Below are 19,313 nucleotides of genomic sequence, written 5' to 3'. Positions count from 1 at the left end.
GGTATTTCATTTGCATTTTGTTGCTTAGGGTACGTTCAGACTAAGCGTCATTTTCTCAGCTGCCGGCGTCTGTTCTACATTATAACCCTATGGAGTAGACCGTGTTTTCAAAAAAGTTGCTGGCTTCTTTTAAAACGCGACTGCAACCGTCTTTTTTCAGCAGTTCGAATTTGAGAAATGTTCAACTTCTGGCAGAAAAACGCCTCACGTCATGCTGTCTTTTTTACAACTGACCAATCACAAGCGGATTAACGACCCCTGTGGTTTCCCATGACAACCGGTGAAAAATGGTGAAGGTGACAGAACTTCGGTCGAGAGACTCGTTTTAGGTGTCTGAACTTTTGGGAAATGTTTGACATGACTTCACAACTTTGCCGTAACATACTAAAGGCAATAGTCAACCCCATTTTTCTCTTTCGCAATATTTTAATAGGTTTTGCACATCTACAATATAGGCTAATTGGCCAGGCTATAGGCTATGTAATAGGCTTAGGACTGTATTTTGCCTTCGTGCAACTTTAGTTGTGCTCAATCTAAATTATTGTCAGTAAGGATAGGTCATATTACCAAATGGCGAACCTCGAACATTATTTAGGATATAGAGCCGTGCCGTGTCCATTACGCACTACAGTTATTTTTTAGGCTATTGTTTTATTTGAGTGTTTTTGTCTACCATGGCAAACATAGTTGAAACGTTCGCTCTAAACGTATGTATTTCCAATCGGCTTTCACAATCAGCTACAGCTGCGCCGATGATCACCATGAAAACGTGCAGTGTCCATACAGAACTGCTTTCACTTCCCCGAGTCGGCAACGCAACATGCACAACAATACCGATATTTAGCAAACACATGTATTTCCAGCTCTCAAAACCGATGAGGTCCAGATCTCTGGCCTCATAGCTGCCTACAGCCATGAATAGTAAGCCTAATGATAGCCTAATAGTTATGACATTAATAGCCTATTAATGACCTCATGTCGGAATGGCACGTTGTTTGAAAAAAAAGTTAAATACCGCCGAGTGGGGATATGTCGGAATGAACAGCGGATACCAACTGGGTTGTAAAACATTCGAAAACTCTGCAACTGCAATCTGACATGCCGAGCGTCTGTTCAATACGGAAGAAGACTTATTTACTTAGCCTATATATTTCTTATAACGAAACGTGAAGAAAAAATACAAGGACTGTTTCTCCGCGTTTCCCCCAATACCATGGCGACAAAGAGAAATACATATGATTTGACATTTAAGCTGATTGTTGTCAAATTTGATGATTAAATGAGATTAAGGAGTCGACTATTGACGGATATGCGGTCTTCATCATTAAATGCAGCTGAAATGCGGGTTGAAACTTTCTGCCACCTGGTGGTTGTTTGGGTACATTGCCTTAGCCTCGAAAAAAATCGGCTTGACAGCCTGCGGGATCTCTTCGGGAGTCCCGCGGGAGAAGGTGCATTCTCAACCCGTACCCACTGTAGTTAGGTGGCAGTAGGCTAAGAAAAATAGCAATCTTTCAAAGTTACCGTTCATCAGAATCCTGGGATGTGCCAGCTTGACAACGGGAGATTAGAACTAACGACTGGCTTTTGGCCATAGCAACCATCCATTTAGAACTAGTAACCGCAGTTTGAGAAATTAGTTGAAATGTGTCTGGGAAAAGTAGTTACCGTAGTTACAATACCGTTCTAGCGATTAAAACAATTAAATTAACACCGGAAACGAACACAACGCAAGTGGCAACAGTGGAATAAGCGGGATAATGGACTTCATGCCGTGCGGTTATTCAAAGTTAATGCACTTTTCTAGTGCATTAACCGCTTCGCGTCGGGCGGTATCACCGTCTAGAACGTGCATTAACTTTGAATAACCGCACGGCGTGTCGTCCATTATCCCGTACGTATCGCACAGGGATGCCTGTGCGCGATCCAGGATCCAGATCCGGACGCCTTGTTTTCTTTTCGATTGATTCGCTCGACCGTGCACACATACAAATCTTTTTGCTCCTGGCTAGGTGGTATAAATGGTGCAAAAGTATCTGTCCAGAAAACAACAGCTGAAACTCATAGAAGGAGATTCGAGCACTTGTATCAATTGACTTGTTTCACAGATGCACAACTTCTGTTGCATTAGTTCACATTTGGGTTTACAAATGTACGAATGTTGTGCGTGTTCTCAGATTATGAAACACGGATGTGCGAATGTGTTTTGCCCCAATCGTTGCAGTGTAAATGGGGCAAAAGTCTCGAGGGCATGAGGCCAGGACATTGTGATGCACAGGTTAGGATTTGTGTACCTGTAAAACGGATGTGTGAACCTGTAAAACGGATTTGTGAACCCGTAGCCCTATTTTGTGTTTACAAAGTATGAACAAAACATGTACAACTTCAAATTTACGGTTACACATTTGTGACTTTAGTGTGCGAATGCGAAATCTGCAGTTAAATGTGCTCGTGACTTTTGCACCGAATATACCTTCATAGCTTCGCACCAAACATGGTTTGACAGTTGTATCATTTTACCTGCCTATGTTACAGCAATGAAGATATCTGTGATTGGTCTTCAAAATGTCAAGATACCCTGTTAAAGCAACACCATGAAAGTTTTGCTCTCGGGGTCCCCCTACAGTTGGGAAATGGTGTTTTCTTCTACTTATGTCGTAAAATCGGTCACGGTTACACCAGAAGCAAGTTAGACATACAATATAGGCTATCTAGACATATTGAAGCTGCACATTAAATATTAAATGATGTGGTACTACGATAGCAGTTATGTGATACATTTGTAAAGCTAGGCTTTCAGCTCAGGTCTGTGCACGTTCTTGTTATTGGGATATGTTGGTCATTGTTGGTCAATTACTATTACAATTAATATATATATATAAAAAAACGATTACACAATAGCGTAGCCTTATCTAGGGTGGTCATTTTCAGTGTCTCTAACATAAAAAAAATGGTCGCCAGATATTGCATGCTTTGGTATTCACGTCCATAGTAGTGGCATATAGGCTATTTGCACGCCCAAAATGTTTGGAGAGGCAGAGCTCTTCTAAGATATGATGACAGAATATTTCACGTGATAACTTTGTTTTTCAAGATGTTTGGTCAGTATAGGTGGTAGATTTACACGTTGAGCTATTACTAGCACACATAACCAGCTCCCGAGCAGTTTGGTTGGCAGCATGACACTAGATGATAGAGCCACGCTAAGACAGAGCCACTTTCTTATGACGGCACATTTGAGCAACTAACCCACTGAGCTAGGATACACGTGCATTTGTTGACCAGCCGAATTCTGCAGGAGGAGTTCTCACGTCTTGGGAAAACTCGGGACTGCCTGCGTTGCGTGTAAAATGTATATTCCAGGTAGGCCTACAGTAGCCTATAGCACACATTTCAGCATGTCATATGAATATAATTTCATGGGTTTTAGATCGCGTAGCCTAGCTCATGTTTATAAGGCAGCGTCATTATACTGTTTACAGAATGAATATGTTCAATTGTTTGTAGGCCTATGGTAATGGCATATAGGCTATGGTCAATATTATAATATGAAGCTATCTGCAAAGTAAAAGTTGATTTGCATTATAGCCTGTGGTAAGACACTTCACCAGAAAAGTAAATGAACAAACATGACTCAGTCATTAGGTTAGTTAGGCCAGCCCCTATACCAAATGTGTACACCCCGTTTAGATATAGGCTTAGGCTACTAACTGTTTTTTTTGTCATAATATAAAAGGGGCTCCGTTATAAATCGCGACTTCAACATCAGTTGAGTTTACACTTGTATCATAACACTTTCGGTTTCGTTGCTGCTTCGGCCATCAACATCTTTTACTGTTTATTCAACATGTACGCTATTGGGCTCGCACGGAATTTGAGGAAGTGGTGGGGGAAGTGTATGCTGTAAAGCAGTCGAATTTTGTAGTTCTTTCAGGTTCCTACCCGAACCCCAAAGTTCCCTAGTGCCAGTAAAATCGATACAGACACCGTCGGGCTATGGCAGACGTGTCATTCAACCCATTGTAAATCGATGTACCATCACAAGGGTCTTAGAGATGTATTATAAAGGTTGAAAAACTACATGGTGTTGCTTTAAGGTGTTTAAAAGAAAAACACCAATGCTACAGTCTGGCAGATTATTTGTTTGTACAGACACAGATTGTGCACAGACAATTTCTTTGGAGAAAATGTTTGGGATATTTGCAGTATTTTATATCATACTATATCCCCTGTATATGAAATAATATTAAGTTGTTCAACTTCCTATGTGTTCACGATACATATATTATTTTTTTCTAAAATTGTTTACCATGCATTATTTATTCTGGTAAAATTTTGGATTTTGGATTGGTGGCTAACATGTTTGGAGATGTTTTCTCCATACAGAGTAAATATGTGAGAATTTTTCTTATTGTTAATCCTGAGATCTTTTACAGGGGCATTTTATTTAGTGTTTGAGTACATGGACCATGACCTTATGGGGCTTCTGGAATCTGGCTTGGTACACTTCAATGAAAGTCATATCAAATCCTTCATGAGGCAACTTCTTGAAGGCCTTGACTACTGCCATAAGAAGAACTTTTTGCACCGTGATATTAAGTGCTCAAATATCCTTCTCAATAACAAGTGAGTAACATGTGCTCTATTAACCATCTACAGGTGCATCTAAAAATGCAACATATAATGATAGTTAATTATCATTATTACTTTAACTGATCAGTGCAGAAAGTGAGGCTTTTACACATTCTAGGTTCCTCACACTATTTCAAGACTTTTTTGTTTTAATCTTGATTGCGGTTCACACCTCTTGGAGATCAAAACTCTCAAAATGTTAGAATAAACCATTTGTAATATGAATGTTTAACTTTTTGAAGTAAAAAGTACAATGAATATTCAGATTTTTTTTTTAGATGCACCTGTAGGCTATGTGCCAAACACATTCCTGGGCTCAAATTGTATCTTAAGTTGGTTTTCAAAGCAAGTCTTTGTTTTACTTAGTACATTTAATCAAACCATGGTTCCGACATTGCCTGTGACTTACTGTATCAGAATAACCTACTAGACTAGTGATGCGCGGGTCGGGTATTTTTTCAACCCGCGGGTCCCGCTTTTATGAAATTATTTGATCCGCCCCAGCCCGCCCCGCACCACTGTATCTATTTTGACAACCCGCCCCGCCCCGCACCCGCGACTATACTGGGCATTGTAAGTGCTTGGAAACATCGCCTGTAAACTGGCAACAACAAAGGCTATGATTATGAATATGAACGATAATCAGGTCATTATAACAAGATGATAGGCTACACATTTAAAAAATCTAGAAATACACAGCAAAAACCTACAAAGCAGCGTTTGTAATCTAGGCTAAACATTATAGCCTACGAAATACGTCCGAAAGAAAACAAGGATTTGTAGGCTATAGGAGATTGAGGCGGCTGAAAACGGAGAAGAATTTGAAGACAGTCAGTGTTGTTAATTTGCTCCTGGACAGATAGGCCTAAAGATTCATCAGTTTGGCTAACTTAGCCTACTTGTAAGCTACTTAGTGTAAATTGACATTTCAAATAGCCTATGACAGTCGAACAAACAAGTTATGCATGTTTGTGCAAAGTAACGTTATGTGGAGCCATATGGAGGAGGTGGCTCATTGAATTGAAAAGGTCGAGGAATTGTTTGGGAAATAATAACGGCTAGTCATTGCTGACGTTAGCAATGCATTATCAGAGTTCGTTTCTCTGTCATTATGCTGAGAAAAACAACATTAGCACTTGCCATTGAAAGCTAGCAGCCTGTTGCTGTTCCTGTTGGATCCTGCAGCAAGCTGGCAACGGCGACTCAGAGGGGAGGGAGAGGCAATACGCCACGCAACAGTATTTTGAAAGTAATTGCAGTGGGCTAGCCTACTTGTTTTGGCCACAATCCTACATACGGTTCCATTAATATAGGCTATAGGGAATTGCACGCAACATGCATGGATTTTAAAATGTAAGTTTGTTTTTAATGACCCGCCCCAACCCGCCCCGCAAATAAACTGATAATTTCTTTACCCGCCCCAACCCGACCCGCGGGTTACCCGCGGAGTCCGCGGGTTACGGGCCTACCCGCGCATCACTATACTAGACCCTAAGCAGTCTGGCTTCGAGTGGTCATTCTATCAAAACTGCTCTTCTGCCTCTGACTGAAGCATTGAGAGTTGCTAGGCTCAGTCATCACTATTAATTCTACTTGAGTTATCTGTAGCCTTTGATTCTGTAAGCCAAGACATTTTCTTTTCTACATTATCTGAGCTAGCATGTCTTGGCAGTGACGGGTATCAAAGTTTCATGACCACCACATGTGTGTGTCAAGGATCAATATTAGATCCCCCTCTCTTCTCTATTTACACCACTTCTTTTGGTGAGATCATTCACTCTCATGGATTTGCCTGTCACTGCTATGCAGATTATACTCAACTATACCGGTCTTTCCCATCTAAGGACTACTGTTTCTCATCAGATTTCTGCATGCCTTAAGGATGTTTCAGTCTGAATGAAAGATCAGCATCTTCAGCTTAATCTCTCCAAAATGGATTGTTTGGTGTTTCCACCTAAAACAGCTGTCCCCCAACAGAATAATACCAGCTTGACTCATCTTTACAGACCCCAAATAGATTGGCATGTAACTTGGGCATCATAATTGATTGAGGCCTCAATTGCAAAATCATGTCTGTTTGTCCTTTACAACATTAGGAAGATAAGACCTTGTCTGACACAAGACTCCTCACAAATTCCATAGTTCTCTCCCAACTGGACTATCGTTATTCACTGTTTGCTGGCCTGCCTGCTTGTATAATGAGACTGTTACAATTGATTCAGAATGTTGCAGCACACCTCGTCACCTAGCCAAAGAGGACACATACTCCTCTCTGAGTTACTCTTCATTGGCTTCCTATAGCGGCCAGAATTACATTGAAATCCATCATTTTGGACCATAGGACAACCAAGTCTCCCACTGCAGGCTTCTGATGAGCATTTGTTGTGTCAACCAGCCATAAACGCTAGGTGAAATTCAAGACTCTGCTCAGTGGTTCTAGGTTGATGGAATGAGTTGCCCAGTGCTCTATGTCCCTGCAGTAGTTTTGTTTCTTTCAAGAGGAGTCTAAAGCCAATCTGTTAAGCTTACACTTAGTTAATGGTAAGATGCGTGTCCATGACAAACAAGCTCTTATGAGTTTTGGTTTTTATATTTATGATATTTGTTTGTTTTCATTATTGATCATTGATATTGTATTGACATTGTTGTTATTATTGCTATTTTCATTAACACTTTATTTTACAGGGTCCCTGTTCCAATAATGAAGTACATCATAACAACCTATGTAACAATAATATCACACATTTATGTTGTCCATATAATGTATTTTTGTGTACCGATTAGGGGTGTGAATCTCTCCCTTTTAAGACGATTCGATTCATAAAGTTAAGATACGATTCAAAGACGATGCGGTTTAATACAGCACGATTCAGTGCGATTCGCTACGATGCGATACGATTCGATACGATGCAGTAATAGGTAGTGATGTTACCTGTGAACCAGCTGCTTCGAGGCATGTTTCGAAGACATGAACCAATTTGGAACAAAGCTTTGTATCGGAGCTTGATTCGCTTTGTGATAATCACGTGACTAGTGACGTTCGAAGCTTCGTTTCACACATACCCATGTGACTGCTTCGAAGTTTAATTCAAAGCCGTAGAGCGACACGGGGGGGGTCACTTTGTCTAAGCACTTCGCCAATCAATTGACTCGAACCTGACTTGCCGATACACCAAGCCTGCTGCTGGCAATGAAGATTAGTGCTTGGCCACGTACCCTTATTGTGAACGACTCCCGATCCGTCTCTGCTAGGTCTACAATGCGAGTTCGAGTCCGGGCGTGTGTACGGCGCGACTAAATCGCATAAATTTAACACAACTTAGGTTACAAAAGATCCAAAATAAATGTAGTTATATGTTATTATTTATTTATCCATTAAAGGAACACTTCACCGTTTTTTAATATTAAACTATGTCATTCCCTTAACTCATTGGCTGCCAGAAAATGGAGAAAACGATCTTTTTGTGAAAATCAACTTTTTAACGTTAGCGTTTCAGTAGTATGTCAACAACGATTGCACTGTTATCTCGTCAGTCTCGTCAAGGTTGCTAGGGACTCTGATGGTCGCTATAGACTCTGAACAGGACGGTAGACTTAGCAAGCTAGCACTAGCAAAGTTGTTGTTAGTCTATACAGCAATATCCAATGTAAATGGATCATACCGTTCACATGTTTTCCATCCTTGATGTAAGAAGTAAGCATATTTATTCCCTGCACCGCGTGCAAACTAGATCCACTGTGGTCGATCTTCAGTGTTGTTACCTTGTTGCATCTCTACATGTGCACTCTGCAGGCAGATACTCTGCAGGCAGATAATCATCCAAATGGCACTGCTAGCGGTTCGGATCGCTAGTACAGTCTGTTTACAAGCCTGAAACTGCCAGATCGTTCCCAAGCTCACCCATGACCCCTCCCCATTGAAAAATGCAATTGACGTCTAAAGACAATCAATGGCAGTCAACGTATGTGTCTAAATTGACGTTTAAAGACGTTGATGGCAGTTAATTAGTTAATTAAGACGAGTTGATGCATACCTCTCACGTTTCAATGCGAGCACTCACTGGCTCTGGCGCGCGGCGCAACTTTGATAGCATTTAGCTAGCCCAATGCATTCATTAGGATCCAAACAGAGATGAAGTTAGATGCGACCAAACACCTCTATGTTTTCCCTGGCATACAGTAAGGCACCGACGCATTGGGCAGACACCCGCAGAAAGGGGAATGCAGGACAAGGGGTGTTTTGTTGTAGCCTATAAGCTAGGTTTAAGGCTTGTGCTTACGACTGAATATGACTTTGTTCAGGATACTGCAACACACGTTAACGTCAGCGTTATCTGCGTTTCACTAAACTCCACAACTAGTTTGTTTCCACTTGCCACTTTAGCAGTGAAGCTATTACCCTCATTGGAGAAGGCTGGACGCTCTGGTGTGTTAGCAAATCAGGGTCTCATGATTTTGAAAGTAACATAAGTTGTAATGTTAGTTTTCGGATTCGTCATTTTAAAATCAATTTATCAATCAATGCATAGTACATTTAAACCGATCCAGGGGTTTCCGAATGATTACCGATACGTATCGGTTAATCTTTACACCCCTAGTACCGACAGATCATTAGTACACATGTAATAAGACGTGCTTGTTACAATACTTTGCCAAAGTTGCCTTTCTCTTTGGGGAAGGAAATAAAGTGTACTAATGATCTGTAGGTACACAAAAAACACGAATGTATGGACAAGATAAGGACCCTGTAAGATAAAGCGGTACCCCATTTTCCTTAGTCTACCTTGGTAACACTTTAGTTTAGGTTGTCGCTGTTACAGTGTACCTACCTAATTAGGTAACAACAACCTGTGTAACAACATCATTGTACTTGCATTATGTATTTGTGGGTACCTACATATAGTTGTTACATTGTAATACTGAGTGCTTTTAACTTTGCCAATTTGCCTACATTTTTCATCAGAGGCAAAGGGCTGACCTGAGACCTGCTGGATGGGGTAAATCTGGTCATGAAATATTTGATATACAAACCATTCTTCTTAGCTCCAGTCAAGAGGTCATTGTCTTAAGTGTACATGTAACAGCTGTGCTGCTACAACCTTGTTGCGGGTTTATGCCACTGTATCAAAGAGTAATAAGTGTGTACTCAGTATTACAATGTAACAACTATATGTAGGTACCCACAAATACATAATGCAAGTACAATGATGGTACCTGATAGTACATTTGTACAGTACAGTTGTTACACAGGTTGTACCACTGTACCTAATTAGGTAGGTACACTGTAACAGCGACACCCTAAACTAAAAAAAAAGTGTTACCTCTACCTTTTTCAAAACTGCTGATTTTAAGTGTTGTATTCATGGGTTTAATACCATTTAAAATGTCTATTTTTCTTGGTTTACATTGTAGTGTGTATTTTGTATACCTGTACTATGTAGCAGTACCACACAACAAGCCTTTTTTTGCCACAAGACCAAGAAGGATATAATAAATAAAATGTATATAATTGTGTCTCTGTATTTCAGGGGGCAGATTAAACTGGCTGATTTTGGTTTGGCCAGGCTCTACAACTCAGAAGAAAGGTGAGAGTAATTCAGTATCTGCCAGTTCAATAATCTTCCACATGGAAAAGCACTGATGACAATATAAATCTAAACCTCCCAAATACCACTGATGGTAATATAAATCTAAACCTCCCAAGTTTATTGCATCACACTTTACTTTACCTCAAGTCTCTCACGCACTGTTAGTGATATATTTGCAGGGCCTGAGCACTGGATGGTACGGAAGCCCTGTTGTTTCTGTAAGGATTATTACTGGGGCTGTCAAAATAACTTGTTCATTTCAATTAAAACATTTCATCAAGCCCTGTTGTTTCTGTCAGGATTATTATTAGGGCTGTCAAAATAACTTGTTAATTTCAATTAATTAATCACAGGAAGCGTAACATGTTACTGATCAATCACATTTCACATTTAGTGACCTCTGACCAAGTGCAGTTCTGGTTACTGACTGAAGGAGGCAGACAAGAAAGCACTACTTGGTCCAGTGAATAGAACATTTAGCCTAAGTTTAGAAAAATGCCCAGATGGAACTGTTCGCGAGCATGTTCTATGCGATTTCTGCATTAAGGAAAAGTCTGAAGTATCGCCTTAATGCAAAGGAACCCGGAGGTAGGCCACGAGTTGGCACACCCCTTGATGGTAAATAACGCTATCCACCAGCCTTGTCAACGTTAGGCCTGCCAATAATCCAAGTGAAGGCGCAAAAATATAATCAAAAAGGGAAAATAAAGAAACAAGTGTTTAATGCATAACAAACAAGGATCCTTCTCATCGCTTTAACGAAGCTTGAAACCTGTCATCAGATTATGATGATTATGGGATTATGATGAGCATTCAGTCCTTCAAGTTCGGTGGGTGTGATGAGTGCCTATTTCGCATGATTGTAACGGCGTTTTGGGTGGATGCAAACGCAAGAAGATGAAACCGCCCTCCGGAGTGGAAATCTTAAAAACGCTCCACTCTCGCGTCACCGTGTAAAGGATGAAAAACACAAAACTGTGTTTATCGTCACATAGAAATGACGTGACAAGCATGCGACAACATCGGAAAACATCAACATGTCAATCCCTGCAGAGCTTCAACTTGCTCTAGGCCAGGGATGGGCAACTGGCGGCCCTCCTCACTCCGCAGATGATCATTTTTACAAATGCGTTTTTTTTTTTTTTTTTTTTTACCGCACCCGTCATTGTAATTATACTGTTCGCCGATAGATAGAGCTTTCCTATGCAAACAATCTTGGGGCCTCGGACCTTTACCATCGCCGAGGAAAAGCAGTGCAAAAATGAAAGAAAGCTTGATTAAGAAAACCGTAGCTACCTTTCAGTCAAAATTGGAAGCAGAGTGTCTGTTCATAGAATGGTAAGGCAAACCCATGTGTCAAGTTTTGCTTAGAAACTATATCAGCCATGAAAGATTTAAGTCGCCACTACAACACCTTGCGCAAAGTTAAATATCAGAACTAGCCTTCACACACGGAGCTTCTAGGGCCACTGTCGTAGCCGACCTCAAATCAAAAGTAGCCTAGGCTAGCCTACACCAACAACAGAGACTAATTGCCAGAACTACACAGGAATCCGTCTTTTGCTGTTTTACATCATTGAAAGCAGGAAGTCCAACATTGAAATCCGTATTTCTCCCATCTCAAGGCAAACTAAGGGAATGATGCACGACCATTCAGAAACATGACTGGTTTTCTAAAGATACAAAGCTTAATGCTAATCGGTGAAGTGTTCCTTTAAGATAAAGAAACATCCACTAGTTGAGTTCACAGTAATTAATACAATTTATTTCAATTAAGCTTAAAGGAATAGTTCGATCTTCTATAGCAAGTTTCGCAGTGAAATTCAAATTCTGTTGTGTTATATTAGGCACACCCGGTTGTGAGGTATCTGAAAAAGTACTTCCGGGATTTCGAAAATCCCTGATGAAAGATGACAGAAGCTGTAGTTTGCTGCTAAACTTGCTATAGAAGATCGTTGAAGACCAGTAACCACTCGGTGAGCTGCACATTTTTAAAAACGAATGTTTAGGGGTGTTTTAAGGACAGAATAGTCCATGCACAAAGCGTGCAATGTTAAAGCCATACAGAGACCATTCTAAAGCTGCCAAATTGCACAAAAGGCAGGTTTAGACTTGCCGCAGACAACGCGTTCGTGTTCGTATCATGGCTGCCTCGCGTATTTTGCGGTCGTTTGGTGCGTCGGTCGTGCACGTCGTCGCAAGCGAACATGACGCGTCCGCGAGATGCAATACTGACAATAAAGTAGGGGGCGATCATTGCCAAAAAAGTGACTGCAAGATGCATTATCGAAATCAACGACGGGGGAAATCATGAGAGTAAACAATGGCACATGGCCAACTTCTACAGCTGAATTACTATAGTCTCCCCCTAGTGAACACCTCCAGTTGGGTGCGTAATGCTGCAGCGAGTCTGTACACAGGACACAGCAGGTCGCACACGGGCGCATACGCTTACGCTTGGTCTAACGGCAAGTACACTGCTCAAAAAAATAAAGGGAACACTGGTTCATAGGAGTATAGCATTAAGTCAGTCACACTTGTGAGATATTGATTTGGCCAGTTATGTAACAGAGGTGGTTTGTGAATCAGGTTGACCTGCTTTGATGTCAACAAAATGTTCTACAGGTGTACTAGAGGGCCAACTGTGAGACGACGCCCAAAACAGGAATGTTTTTACAGGTGGTGGCACATGGTCATTTTCCCATCTTCATCCTTCTTGACTGATTTGGCACTAGTTTTGCATTTGGATAAGGTCAGTGTTACCACTGGTAGCATAAGCCAGTATCTGGAGCCTACAGAGGTTGCACAGGGTAGTCCAACTCCTTCAGATTGGCACACCAATACGTTCCATTGCCAAAATGACTGCTGTGTCTCCCCCTGCAGTCTCAAGAGCATGGAAGAGATTCCAGGAGACAGGCAATTGCTCTAGGAGAGCAGGGCAGAGTGGTAGAAGATCCTTAACCCAGTAGCAGGACCAGTATCTGCTCCTTTGTGCAAGGAGGAACAGTAGAAGCCCTACTAGAGCCTTACAGAATGACCTCTAGCAGGTCACTGGTGTGAATGTCTCTGGCCACACTGCCAGAAACAGACTTCATGAAGGTGGCCTGAGGGCCCGATGGCCTCTAGAGGGACCTGTGCTCCCTGCCCAGCACTGTGGAGCTCAATTGACATTTGCCATAGAATGCAATATTGGCAGGTCTAACACTAGCGCCCTGTACTTTTCACAGATGAGAGCAGGTTCACCCTGAGCACATGTGACAGACATTGAAGGGTCTGGAGATGTCGTGGAGAACGTTATGCTGCCTGCAACATCATTCAGCATCATTCAGCATGACCGGTTTGGTGGTGGGTCAGTAATGGTCTGGGGAGGCATACCTTTGGAGGGATGCACAGAACAGGGCAGTGAACACAGGTCCCTCTAGAGGCTATCGGGCCCTCAGGTCAACCTCATAAAGTCCGTTTCTGACAATGTGGTCTGAAACATTCACACCAGCGGCCTGCTGGAGGTCATTCTGTAAGGCTCTAGCAAAACTCCTACTGTTCCTCCTTGCACAAAGGAGCAGATACTGGTCCTGCTATTGGGTTAACAACCTTCTACCACTCTGCCCTGCTCTCCTAGAGCAACTGCCTGTCTCCTGGAATCTCTTCCATGCTCTTGAGACTGCAATGTGAGACACAGCAATCTTTTTGGCAATGACAAGTATTGGTGTGCCATTCTGGAGGAGTTGGATTACCCTGTGCAACCTCTGTAGGCTCCAGATACTGGCTCATGCTACCAGTAGTAACACTGACCCTATCCAAATGCAAAACTAGTGAAAAATCAGTCAAGAAGGATGAAGATGGAAAAATTACCAGTTGCCACCACCTGTAAAAACATTCCTGTTTTGGGGGTCGTCTCACAGTTGGCCCTCTAGTACACCTGCAGTAAATTTCATTGACATCAAAGCGGGTCAACCTGATTCACAACCACCTCTGTTACATAACTGTCCGGATCAATATCCCACAATTGTGACTGACTTGATGCTATACTCCTATGAACCAGTGTTCCCTTTATTTTTTTGAGCAGTGTATAATCCCAGCCTAACAGGCTCAATCGTCGAGATTTCGGTGTCAAACACTCGTTTTCATGCTAGGCAATACAGAAAACAGGCTTAAAGTGTAAAATACTGAACTATTCCTTTAACTTAAAAGTTTCAATTATCAGAAAAGTTGAACAAACTTGCCCATTTTAATCAGTTTAAACTTTAGGACTTGAAAGAACATAGGCCAGTTAAATTCTACTTAATCTTTTTATTGTAAACCATCTCTTATCCACCTCTAATTTGAGAAATGAGATAGAAGATGGTAGGAGATGATGGTATTAAAATAAGAGAAACATTGAACAACTTGAAAAGCACTTGGAGAGCGCAGACCTCCGCCTGCATTGTTCTTCCTAGGTTGTCATACTGTACATTTGAACCAAAACTATTCAGATCGCCACCACGTGGCCATACCATGCCATTACACCACTAGGCTAAATACATTAACGCCCCTGGAATCCCGACAGAATTACGGATCACTCCCAATATGTAATCTGTATGTAAGTAAAAATGTAATTTTTTACTTGTAGTGTTCGGTTTTACAGTAGTTTAATCCAGGAACACGGCAGGGCACTCACAGACTGGTCTTGGCCTTCGTTTCCTCATATAACCACACAGTCAGTATGACCTACAGTTTTCCAGTGGAACCACTTAACAATATTTGATTGCTTTCATGTCTCTCTTTTTTTCCTTTTTTTTCCTTAGCCGACCATACACCAATAAGGTGATAACCCTCTGGTATAGACCTCCAGAGCTTCTGCTTGGCGAGGAGCGATACACACCAGCCATTGATGTATGGAGTTGTGGGTAAGATACACCTATTGAATATGAGTGCACTCATTGATGCACTTACTACACTCATTGATGCACTTATTGTGGTTGTTGTTTATTGTTGTAAAAATGTGTTGTTAGAATTGCTCTTAAAAGCTTGAAAATGCTTTTACCATGTTTGGTTAAAAAGCATCAGCCAAATTAAATGTAATGTAATGTAATGAATATGGAATTGTTATTGTTCTACTTCATATTATAGAATGTGATGTTAATACAGATCATAATTATACTTTTGATACCCTCTATGCCTTTGACGTGTTTTGTAACCATGTAGATGCATACTTGGGGAATTATTCATCAAGAAGCCCATCTTTCAAGCCAACCAGGAACTTGCACAATTGGAACTCATCAGGTATTTTCATTACCATAGTCACCTGTCTTTTTTATTTGATCATACAAAAACTTTAATTTACATGAGCATACCGGGTTTGTTGTTCAGTGAGACAATAACTGCCCTGGCCCCTATTTTGTAAAGGGCTTAATTGAGGATCAAAGGTTAGCTGGTTGTTTGTTGGTCAGCCTTTGTAGCATTGTATCAAAGGAAAGTCACTGTGTACACTACTGCTTAAAGCTACGTTGTGTAGGTTTTTGGATCGATTCTTAGCAAAAACAAATAAAATATCCCCACCTCAACACTATACCCCACATCAACACTATACCCTTCACCATACCATTTCATTCTCATTGAGCTCAATGCTATTCACACCAGCTAATAGGCTAACTGAAATAAAACCATGTCAATCTCCTAGTATGGTGAAAGGTATAGTGTTGATGTGGGGTTACTTTAATTCCAAAGGCCAAGGGGACTTTGGCCCTGTCCCAATAGTCTTCCCTTCACCCTACCACTTCATTGAAGTGCCCTTCACTGGGGAGTGCCCTTTCACAATGGAGTGAGAAGTGTTAAGGGATTGAAATCTTTACCTGTGAAATGGGACGGCACTTGATGCGTCATTGCGTCATTATTAGCCAACGAGTACAGTACACCTATGTCACACGCATCAAGGAAAGTAGTAGTAGTAAATTTCATGGCCCCAGTTGTGGCGCGACTGGCTGGGGCACCTGCACCGCACGCCGGCGACCCGGGTTCGATTCCCGCCCCGTGGTCCTTTCCGGATCCCACCCTACTCTCTCTCCCACTCATTTCCTGTCACCCTACACTGTCCTATCTGATTAAAGGCATAAAAAAAAGCCCCAAAAAATATCTTTAAAAAAAATTTCATTCATGAAAAATGCCCTCTCCAGGTGTTATGTTTTAATAATCCTTCTCCGTTTAACCAACCAGCGGAGAAGATATGTGACAAGCAGAAGACGTCTTCGACACCTTAATGATCTTATCATTCATCTTACCTTAATAACATTCGCTGAAATTATCCAAGTAGCAAGTAAAGCATGTTACAGACATGAACTGAACAATAGGCTACTGGTTAGTTAGTGACTCATCAGTGCACTGAAACAAACTTTTTTGTTTTGAACAAGTTTTGCTTAGCGAACCGAAGCTTGAAAGGCTAACAAGACATCCACGTGAATTCTGTTAACGTTAGCCTACTACTAGCGTTATGTGTAAAGCATAACAATACGGCATGATTCTGATGGGCCTATTTGACAGAGTAGACGTATTTGCAGAGCAGTCTCTTCACTAAGTCACACTTGTTTTATATTTCCTTTCTAGTTTACTTGAAAACTGTGTAATGTATACCTGGGCTTGAACTTGAAGCAAACGTTTGCACTACTTTTTCTGTAGGTTTGTGCAATTTGCATAGTAAAAGTTCTGTATTTTGACCACACTTTGCCATTAGAATCATGAGTGCCTCTTTGTAAACAGCATCATGGGGCCATGCAAATCTGCTATAGTGGAATTATTCTACAATATGCACTCATCATGGCAGTAAAATAGGCCATCCTAAGTCAATCTACAGCAGTAATTCCTCAGTCAACCCAGAGAAAATGTTGTGAACACCTGATTATGCATGGAAAAAAAATACCGTCATATACCATGAAACCGTCAGAATTTTGATATACATTTTTGGCCATACCGCCCAGCACTAGTCTGCTATTACACAGGTTTTACACATCTGCAATAACATATAAGTAAGTAATGATAGAACAAAGATATTACTGCTCTGCCATTTTATTTACAAGCCTCTCAAATAGGCTGAGGAAACGTTCTGTCTTGGCCTCAGTCTCCTCGTGCCTCTTCTGCTCCTTGGCGGATTCCTGTTGAAGGAACTCCAGGATAGGATTGCTCTTCATGCGTTTCTTCCTGGGAGATGGTGTTGCGGGAATCAGGATGGGATCAGGAGCAGTGGGGGTGGTTGGAAGACCAGAAGTGGAGGCAGAATCCTCTCTTGGTTCAACGATGCTCTGTACATAGAAAATTAATAACCAGATTTGTTCAGTACCATACACAGTAACATCATGTGCACACTGCAAGCATGCCACAGCAGTTAACAAGGGCCTGAAAGTCCATTCGGACTGAATGTTTTGGAGATATACAGACATGACATGTGCTTCAGGCCTTAGATATGTTGTTGCCATTGAAGTTTTGCACCGGTTAAATGCAAGTGATCAATTTTAGTGTAATTCTCTTACTTACCATTAGTAATGTTGTGGCATCATCACCTTCATTAAAAGATGCCACTAATACAGGGGGCTCTATGCATGGCCTGGCACCAAGGACATCATGCATGTCGTGGTAGAACGGCCAGTTGGCAGTAGTTCTTTCCCCATTTTCGGTCCCTGAGCCTGTCCTTGGGGTTTTCAGATCCTGCAATATCAAACATACATGTGCGTGCACACACACACACACACACACACACACACACACACACACACACACACACACACACACACACAAACACTGTTGAAACGCTGATATATAAATTACGCATTCATTTGTAAAGGCTGCGGCGATAACATGCAGCACACATATGATATCTCACCAAATAATTACCTTATATTTCTTTTTTAAATTTTCCCATTTCGTTCCAACCTGCTGTACAGTGACCTTTCCCTCCAGGCCCAGCTGCTTGATCAGTGTCCTGTCTCAGACAACAAACAATGATGTAGGCCTAGATTAGGCTCTGGTTACAGGAATTAGCAGAGATATTCATGATTCATTGGAAAACAACAACAAGGTCACCCACTCATAGCTGCTTGGATGCATATTTCTTTTTAGTGAACTGCTCCTCGTTTTCTGTCCTGAACTTTATAAGTGCCCAGGGGGGTATTCCATCAAGCGAGCTAACCGTAAATCGCGGCTAACTTTGATAAGCCTCGCTAATTTTAGAGAGAGCTCGGTTCCATTACTCCCGCTAACAGGAATCTCAGCTGAGTTGCTGGGGTAACATATGCTTCTGAACTAACCTGGTCGGTGGCAGGCTAACTGCCGAGCTAAATTAATCTGTGTTGCAAATAAAAAACACCAGTCGGAAAACGAGTCCCAAACCGTTGGTTCCGTCAACCTGTGCTTTCGTCACCTGTAGCCTACAACTTAAAAAATAGAAGGAGAAACTTTTTTCCGACAGTGTTGCAAGCATTGATTAAGGCTACCTATCCGCTAGTTTAAATGAATTTCTGAAAATTATGCAACTTACATTGTTTGAACTTGATATGTGTGTGGTCCAAGGAATCTTGCGGCTATGCGTAACGTAGGCCTACGTCTTTCGTGGTGTCATGCGCAGCGTGACAGGAGAACAATCGAGGCATGTTTTGCGTGTTTTCGGGTTCGGTTCCCATGCGATGAATTTACATAGACTATGTTAACACATTAATATTGCCATGTTTAGTTATACTCTTTAATGAAAGGCATCATTATTAAGGGTCATATACAGTAGCTTCAGTGACAGTAGGCAGGCTGTCAGTGTGCTATACGATGCACGGCAAGCCAGCCTATAGCCTAATTCTGTAAAGGCTATAATAATTAAAACCGCTTCATATAGTCTAATTAATTATGCATGTAGTTCGGATATCAAACCAACTGTATTACAGAAATTAAATATGAAATGACATATTGAAAGCCAGGCCTATTGCATTTCAGATAGGCTAATTATATTCCACAAACACTTTGGCAGAACTATATGCTTATGGGAGACAATAGGCTAGGTTTTCTCCCAATACTCCCAGGACAATAGGCTACCAATTTATTTTATGACCACCGAAAAAATATTTCAGAGTGAACCCTTTT

General features: G+C 41.4%; 1 protein-coding gene across 1 annotated transcript in view; it reads left to right on the top strand.

Annotated features, from left to right (window-relative positions):
• The window catches only part of cdk13 (cyclin dependent kinase 13), an 89,700-nt gene that overhangs the window by 32,618 nt on the left and 37,769 nt on the right, over positions 1-19,313 (top strand). The window contains exons 6-9 of the mRNA XM_062520652.1: positions 4,437-4,626; positions 10,161-10,217; positions 15,005-15,106; positions 15,405-15,482. Coding sequence (XP_062376636.1) covers positions 4,437-4,626; positions 10,161-10,217; positions 15,005-15,106; positions 15,405-15,482 — 427 coding nt within the window. The remainder of the gene's footprint in view (positions 1-4,436; positions 4,627-10,160; positions 10,218-15,004; positions 15,107-15,404; positions 15,483-19,313) is intronic.

The sequence above is a fragment of the Sardina pilchardus genome, chromosome 19, assembly GCF_963854185.1.
Source record: "Sardina pilchardus chromosome 19, fSarPil1.1, whole genome shotgun sequence".
Classification (NCBI taxonomy): Eukaryota; Metazoa; Chordata; class Actinopteri; order Clupeiformes; family Clupeidae; genus Sardina; species Sardina pilchardus.
Note: the sequence above shows the minus strand (reverse complement) of the source record. Positions and strands in the feature narration are given on the sequence as shown.